Genomic DNA, 8,050 nt, shown 5'->3' with positions numbered 1-8,050 from the left:
TGACCTTGGGCAAGTCCCTTACCCTTGGTCAGCTTCTGTTTGCCCTCCCACCCTATGCCTGTCTTGTCTGTTCAGATGGTAAGCTCTTTGGGGTAGGGATTGTCTCTTACTATAAGTTTGGGCAGTGCCTAGCACAATGCCCCCCACTGACTGGAGGCTTCTAGGCACTACTATAGCACAAATAAATAATAATAATGAATAAGAGGAGGGGTTTAGATTTATTAGGAACTGGGGAAACTTTTGGGAAAGCGGGAGCCTATACAGGAAGGATGGGCTCCACTAAACCAAATGGAACCAGATTGCTGGCACTTAAAATTAAAAAGGTCGTAGAGCAGTTTTTAAACTAAGGGCTGAGGGAAAGCCGACAGGTGCGGAGGAGCATATGGTTCAGACAGAGACATCCCTTAGGGGAGGATCTATTAATGGAGATTCTCTATGTCCTAGTAAGGAGGAGAGGATGGAAGGTGATAAAATACAGATAGGATCCGATGAGAAACAGTCAAATGAAAAAAAGTCCCATTTAATTACATCATGTAATGACAGACAGCTAAAAAGTGACAAATTTTTAAAGTGCTTATATACCAGTGCTAGAAGTCTAAATAATAAGATGGGTGAACTAGTGCCTCGTATTAAATGAGGATATTGATGTAATAGGCATCACAGAAACTTGTTGGAATGAGGATAGTCAATGGGACACAGTAATACCAAGGTACAAAATATATCGGAAGGATAGAACAGGTCGTGCTGGTGGGGGGGGGAGTGGCATTATATGTGAAAGAAAGTGTAGAATCAAATGAAGTAAAAACCTTAAATGAACCAAACAGTACCATAGAATCTCTATGGATAGTAACTCCATGCTCAGATAAAGAGAATATAGCAGTAGGGACGTCTCTTTTCCAAGCTGAAAAGTCCCAGTCTTATTAATATCTCCTTATATGGCAGCCGTTCCATATCCCTAATAATTTTTGTTGCCCTTTTCTGAACCTTTTCCAACTCCAATATATCTTTTTTGAGATGGGACAACCACATCTGCACGCAGTATTCAAAATGTGGGTGTACCATGGATTTATATAGAGGCAATATGATATTTTTCTGTCTTAAGATCTATCACTTTCTTAATGATTCCCCCAACATTCAGTTCGCTTTTTTGACTGCCCCTGCACATTGAGTGGATGTTTTCAGAGAACTATCCACAATGACTCCAAGGTCTCTTTCTTGAGTGGTAACAGCTAATTTAGACACCATTATTTTATATGTATAGTTGGGATTTTGCTTTCCAATGTTCATTACTTTGCATTTATCAACATTGAATTTCATCTACCATTTTGTTGCCCAGTCACCTAGTTTTGAGAGATCCTTTTGTAGCTCTTTGCAGTCTGCCTGAGACTTAACTATATTGAGTAGTTTTGTATCATTTGCAAATTTTGCCACCACAGTGTTTACTCCTTTTTCCAGATCATTCAGGAATATGTTGAATAGGACTCGGCCCAGTTCAGACCCCATATCAAGGCATTGTGGATCTATTCTTCCCATTGGCTGCAGAAGCACCTTTAGGAGAATACACCATCAATATGCCTGGCCTCAAGAACAGCTTCAGTGTAGAGGACTATGGTAAGGGCCATTGTGGCAGGGATTTGAAGGGAGTAGGGAATGAGTGTGTTCCTTACAGACCCCTCCATCCCGTGCCAGAGGGGTGGGACCTTCCAGATGTGGGCAGGTAGCTATTTGGGTGCACTAGTGGCTAGCGATGTACAAGCAGACACGCTGAACCCAGCATTAGTTCTCACCCTTCCTCACTCAATCCCATGTCTTCATTCTCCCACTATTGGAGCTCGCAGTTGTGCCCTGGAGAAGACCTCTCTCTCCTGGGAGTGAGAAGGGAGATCTTGCTCATTCATTGACCCATTCACTCCCTCCCCCTGCCCTTTCTCACGCAGACAGGCACTTGCTCTGCTTCCCCTCCTGAGACCCGCATGCTGGGCCTGAGAAAAGACAGGGACGTCTGTCCCATCAGGTCTGCCCATCTCTCTCTTGCTTGGGCACATACTGCTGTGGGATCCCGTTGGACCTTGCTGGGGAGAGAAGTGAAAAAGGAACTCGTTCTCCAGGATCCTTGAGGATGGGGTGGGAGGGGAAGCCCTCTGAGTCAGACCCGCTGGCCATTTTACTCTGCTTCTCTTGCTTCTCGCAGTGCTGCCCAAATGCAGTGTGTCGATTCAGATGCCCCCTGTGATCACCGTCTTGGAGGAGAAATTCCATTTGCAAGTCTGTGGCACGTGAGCTGAAGTTAACATTTTCCTTCGGCTAAAGCTGCCCGATGAAAGGCTTTGAACACCAGCACCCATCAAAACTAAAGGCTAGAATAGTCCCTGCAGCACCCTCCCACTGCAGCACCCTGACATTCTCCATTCCGCCTTGCAGTTCTTTGTCCGTGGTTCCTAAATCAGGTAAGCCCTAAAATACAGAGGTGCATCCCCCACTGAGGGACATTCCCTGCTGCATTGTACCCCCCAACAGCATACTGGGGCACTGGAGTCAGTACTGATGCAGGTGGAAGAGCATCTCCTACCCAGTCACCCAGCTCACTCCCTGCAGCACAGCACCATACTGGGGCATTGGGGTCAGTGCTGACTGAGAGGAGAGAGCACCTACTATTGAGTCACCCATGTCAGCGTCTGCTGGCTTTTTCCATGCAGCTTTTGCATCATTGCCTTCCTCTGACCCTGCTTACCTTTGAGATATGATGAGAGAGCATGGCTGCCGGCCAGGGCCTTTGGCTGATGTTTGCTTGCCCAGCAGGGCTGTTGATTTGAGGTTATCTGTGTCAATGAGTCTTGCTGTTCTTTCGCTCTTCTAAACCAGGTACACATATGGGAAGCCAGTCCAGGGCAAAGTGTGGGATGTGGTGTGCCGCAAGCCAATACACTATAGTTGGAATGTCTTCAAAACAAACCGGGATATTTGTCAGGAACATTCTGGCCAGGTGAGCACAGGTAGTAGTGGTGCAAACACAGTGCCTCTGCCAAAGAAAGAAAAAGGGACAGAGGAGGGGGGATGTGTCATTGGGGAGGGAGAGAATTAGTGAATGGGGGGGGGGTAGGAGAAACAAAATCTATTAAGCTGTGACACTTCCAACCTGGTGGGATTTCAAGGGAAATCCCTGAACTCATGAGTAGCCCCACTGACCATTGTTTATAGCCCAGAAGAGGGACCTGGTCATCCAGGACCAGGAGAGTTCATCTGAGAGTCAGTTCCCGGAGATTTAACGACAAAACAGATACAAGAATGGCCTGTGCCAATGCAAGCTCTACTCACCCACACACTGCCCACATCCATGCCTCCACCTTGACCTGGAGAGACCATGGGTCAGCCCCCCAGCTGGTGTCAATTGATATATGCTGATTCACAGCAGCAGAGGACTTGACCACATGTCCTGAAGGGAACTTAGTCTTCAGTCTCTATGACCCACTTACTTCTCACTCCTGAGGGCCTCAACCACTGCCAGCTGTGACTCATCACAAACTTTGCCTTCTAGGGTGAGCAAAATGATTGATTTACACATTTTTAAACATGTCCGGCAAACATCTTAAAGATCAATCCTGACCTAGGGAAAGGAATGATGCACTCAGAGGGATGGTGCCCAATGTCTGGCTAGTGGCATCTCAGTGATCATGTAAGACATGAGCTAAGCATGTGGGATTGTGTCTCCCGCTAGTGACTAGACTAGACAGAGCACATGGACAAGGGGGATCCAGTGGAGATAGTGTATTTAGATTTTCAGAAAGCCTTTGAGAAAATCCCTCATGAAAGGCTCTTAAGCAAAGTAAGCTGTCATGGGATAAGAGGGAAGGTCCTCTCATGGACTGGTAACTGGTCAAAAGATAGGAAACAAAGGGTAGGAATAAATGGTCAGTTTTTAGAATGGAGCGAGATAAATAGTGGTGTCCCCCAGGGGTCTGTACTGGGCCCAGTCCTATTTAACATATTCCTAAATGATCTGGAAAAAGGGGTAAGCAGTGAGGTGGCAAAATTTGCAGATGATACAAAACTACTCAAGATAGTTAAGTCCCAGGCAGAATGTGAAGAGCTACAAAAGCATCTCTCGGAACTGGGTGACTGGGCAACAAAATGGCAGATGAAATTCAATGTTGATAAATGCAAAGTAATGCACATTGGAAAGCATAATCCCAACTATACATATAAAATGATGGTGTCTAAATTAGCTGTTACCACTCAAGAAAGAAACCTTGGAGTCATTGTGGATAGTCTCTGAAAACATCCACTCAATGTGCAGCGGCAGTCAAAAAAGTGACAGAAAATATCATATTACCTCTATATAAATCCGTGATACACCCACATCTTGAATACTGTGTGCAGATGTGGTTGCCCCATATCAAAAAAGATATATTGGAATGGGAAAAGGTTCCGAAAAGGGCAACAAAATGATTAGGGGTATGGAACGGTTGCCATATAAGGAGAGATTAATAAGACTGGGACTTTTCAGCTTGGAAAAGAGATGACTAAGGGGGGATATGATAGAGGTCTATAAAATCATGACTGGTGTGCAGAAAGTAAATAAGGAAGTGTTATTTACTGCATCTCATAACACAATAACTAGGGGTCCCCAAATGAAATTAATAGGCAGCAGGTTGAAAACAAACCAAAGGAAGTATTTTTTCACACAACGCACAGCCAACTGTGGAACTCCTTGCCAGAGGATGTTGTGAAGGCCAAGACCAGGGATGGCCAACCTGAGCCTGAGAAGGAGCCAGAATTTACCAATGTACATTGCCAAAGAGCCACAGTAATATGTCAGCAGCCCCCATCCGCTCCCCAGCCCCCAGTGCCTCCCACCTGCCGGCAGCCCCCACCAATCAGCACCTACTCCCCTCCTTCCCGCAATCTGCTGTTTCACATGAGCAGGAGGCTATGGGGAGAGAAGCGAGGGCATGGCAGGCTCAGGGGAAGGGGCAGAGGCCCTGGGGGAAGGAGTAGAGTGGGGACAGGGATTGGGGCAGAGCAGGGGGTTGACAAGTGAGCACCCTCCAGCACATTGTAAAGTTAGCATCTATAGCTCCAGCCCCAGAATCAGTGCCTAGATAAGGAGCCGCATATTAACCTCTGAAGAGCCGCATGCAGCTCTGGAGCCACAGGTTGGTCACCCCTGGCCAAGACTATAACGGGGTTCAAAAAAGAACTAGATAAATTCGTGGAGGATAGGTCCATCAATGGCTATTAGCCAGGATGGGCAGGGATGGTGTTCCTAGCCTCTGTTTGCCAGAAGCTGGGAATGAGCGACAGGGAATGGTTCACTTGATGATTGCCTGTTCTGTTCATTCCCTCTGAAGCACAAGGCATTGGCCATTGTCTTACAGGATACTGGGCTAGATGGACCTTTGGTATGACCCAGTATGGCTTTTCGTATGTTCTTATAAGAGCTTGTTATTTTCACAAAATGAAGGTGTCTCTGCAATAACTCAAGTGGCTGGGCCTAGGGCTTGGGCTTTTGGTACTCTAGCCCCTAGATTCAGTCACTGCTGGTGGGCCATGCTGGGATTGTTGCACTCATGGTTGGTTCATTAAGGCACTCTCCTGTCTCCCAGATGAACAGGGAGGGCTGCCTCGCTGCAGTGGCGGACACTAAGGTCTATAACCTGACTCTTCAGAACAGTTACCAGTTCAGTCTAGATGCTGTGGCTTCCCTGGAAGAAAGTAGAACAGGTACAAGGATTCCAGACTTGGAGGAAGGGCTCTGATTCTCCACTGATGGTCTCTTCACCTAATGTTTTTCCTCACCCTGCATATTCTCCCACAAGGCTCCCCAGGGAACCAAGCTTGTTCCCATTAAAGCCAATGTGAGTTTCGCCATTGACTCCCTGGAGAGTAGGACTGGATCAAAGCCTGCAAAATGGAGAGGATGTTTCTGCTCAGACAGAGGTGTTGGTTCGTTTACTTTGGGTGCATTAGAAATGTGCAGGAAGCTAGGTCAGGTCTGGCTGGATTCTTTCATTCTTTACTGTAATCTGGGAAAGGTGTTTCGGCATGGGAGGGGGAGGGAATGGGTCAGGAGACCCATGATATTTTCAGCAGTCCCACACACTCCTCAGGCATTGGCTGTGCGTTATTTGGGAGCTTGCATTTTGCCTATCCCTCCCTCCCCGCCCCCAACACAAACAATGCAGGATTGTTCCCTACAGGCTGTTCTCCGGGGCTTTGTGTGCTAGTTCTAAATGTCCCTAGCAATGGGGCCTCCACCCCTTCCCTTGGGGAGGCTCCTTCTCCATCTCATAGACTCCCTCACTGGTCGAAAACGTTTCCTGATTAGCCAGCCTAGAATCTTCCCTACTTGCTCAGTTTCATCCCATTTCATCTAACTCCCCTGCTTTGAGCCCCAATAATGAACTCCCCTTCCTTCTCGAGGCTTATACCCTACAGATCTGTGTCACTGTCCAGGCTCTATCTCTGCTGCCTTGTGAAAATGACTCTCAGGTGTGAATGGAGAAGCCCACAGACCATCTCATAAACCATGATACCAGGTGCATCTAATCTGACTGCCTTCTCTCAGTCACATGATGTGCACCCCCACCTTCTCTGTTCTCATAGGGTTGGAGTTCAACGCCACTCAGAGCTGCAGGGTAACTTCATCCGTCACTACGCTCCAGTTTTTGGATAATAACATCTACTACCAGCCAGGAGCACCATACCATGGGAGGGTAAGTGAGCTGGGAAGATACTAGGAAAGGAAGAGGAAAGTCCAACCTCAGGGGCTAAGGGAATGCCGTTGTCATGAGGTCCTTAAAGGGGGTCACCTTGCTCTGAGCTGCCACAGCCCCCTTGTGTGTAATCTCTCTCTTTATCTCTTACTCTCTCCCTTGGTGAGGATGTTAAGGCTGGTCACATTATTTAGAACTGGTGGGGGTGGGTTAGGGATTTGTTCTTGGGGTTGTCAGCCTGGGTTGGGGATGGGGGCAGAGGGAGAGATCAGCTGTTGGGGAGGCTTATGGGGCTTGTTGCAGGGTGATTCATGAGCTGGGAGGGGGTGGCTGGTCAAGTCTACACATTTATATGCCTTGCCTCCTTTCTCTCTTCTTCCAGCTGAAGCTCAACAGTGCCAATGGGATGCCCTTGAAGAACACAGAGGTTTTTCTCACTGTATACAGGGGCAAAATGCAGTCTGAGACCTACCTCAGTGACCACACAGGGGTGACCTCTTTCACCTTGGACACTTCACCATGGAGGGACAGCGACAAGGTTTCATTACAGGAGAAACCTGGCTTTTGAAGAATAATGTTTTGCATTTATATGGGGCGGTGCAAGCATTAACCGGTGATCCCCACAGTGAGGCAGGCCAGTGTCATTAGCCTCATTATACAGAGGAGGAAACTGAGGGGCAGAGCAGTAAAGTGACTTGCTGGAGGCTATAGAGGAAGTCCATGGCAGGGCCAGCATTAGCACTGAGTAATTCCTGGCCCCTAGTTCCATGTGCAGTGCCGTAGGCCAAGCTGTCTCTAAATGGGAAAGCATCATTAAAACTAGGGTTTGGGGTAATGTGTCATGGGAGGATGGGGGGAACACAACATCTGCTCCTGCAAGTCAGCGATTTGGGGGCATCCAGGTGGTGACTCCTCCTGGGCTGGCATGGAAGGGCTCTGTGAGTTTGGCCAGCTGGAGAGATTAGAGAGAGCTGGACTATCCTGCATGGGAAGGGGAGACGGGGAGAAAGGTGTGAAATGATGAACAGGGTAGAGGAGGCCCACGGGTGGTACAGTCTATGCCGTCCTTATAACAGCAGAACAAGGAGGCACTTGGGACGTAAGAAGCAGAAGGTGTAGAACACAGCAGAGGCAATGATTTTCTTGGAATGTCTGGTCAGACTGTGGAACCTGCTGCTGCAAAGTAGACTTGAGGTAAAGAGATTCGAAGCCGTCAGTGAAGGAGAGGAAAGGTGGCCCTGTGGGTAAGTTCTGTTTCAGGATTCAGGAGAGGGGGGTGCAGTTCCTGACTCTGTTGCAGACTCCCTCTGTGGCCTTGGGGAAGGCACTAAGGCACC

At 47.9% G+C, this 8,050-nt stretch overlaps 1 protein-coding gene across 1 annotated transcript; it reads left to right on the top strand.

The window, feature by feature from the left end:
• The first annotated feature begins 1,495 nt into the window (after positions 1-1,495).
• LOC117872917 (alpha-2-macroglobulin-like protein 1) lies at positions 1,496-7,281 on the top strand. The gene is made up of 4 exons (XM_034761817.1): positions 1,496-1,611; positions 2,192-2,447; positions 6,604-6,713; positions 7,096-7,281. Exons 2-4 carry the CDS (start codon positions 2,318-2,320, stop codon positions 7,279-7,281), a joined length of 426 nt encoding a protein of 141 aa, XP_034617708.1. The 5' UTR covers positions 1,496-1,611; positions 2,192-2,317.
• The last annotated feature ends 769 nt before the right edge of the window (positions 7,282-8,050 follow it).

This window comes from Trachemys scripta, chromosome 1, assembly GCF_013100865.1.
Source record: "Trachemys scripta elegans isolate TJP31775 chromosome 1, CAS_Tse_1.0, whole genome shotgun sequence".
NCBI lineage: Eukaryota > Metazoa > Chordata > Testudines > Emydidae > Trachemys > Trachemys scripta.
Note: the sequence above shows the minus strand (reverse complement) of the source record. Positions and strands in the feature narration are given on the sequence as shown.

Coding starts and splice junctions, on each gene's coding strand:
- LOC117872917 (XM_034761817.1), top strand. CDS start 2,318: ATGAAAGGCTTTGAACACCAGCACCCATCAAAACTAAAGGCTAGAATA. Junction 2,448..6,603: donor GTCCGTGGTTCCTAAATCAG/GTAAGCCCTAAA, acceptor CTGTTCTCATAG/GGTTGGAGTTCAACGCCACT. Junction 6,714..7,095: donor GAGCACCATACCATGGGAGG/GTAAGTGAGCTG, acceptor CTCTTCTTCCAG/CTGAAGCTCAACAGTGCCAA.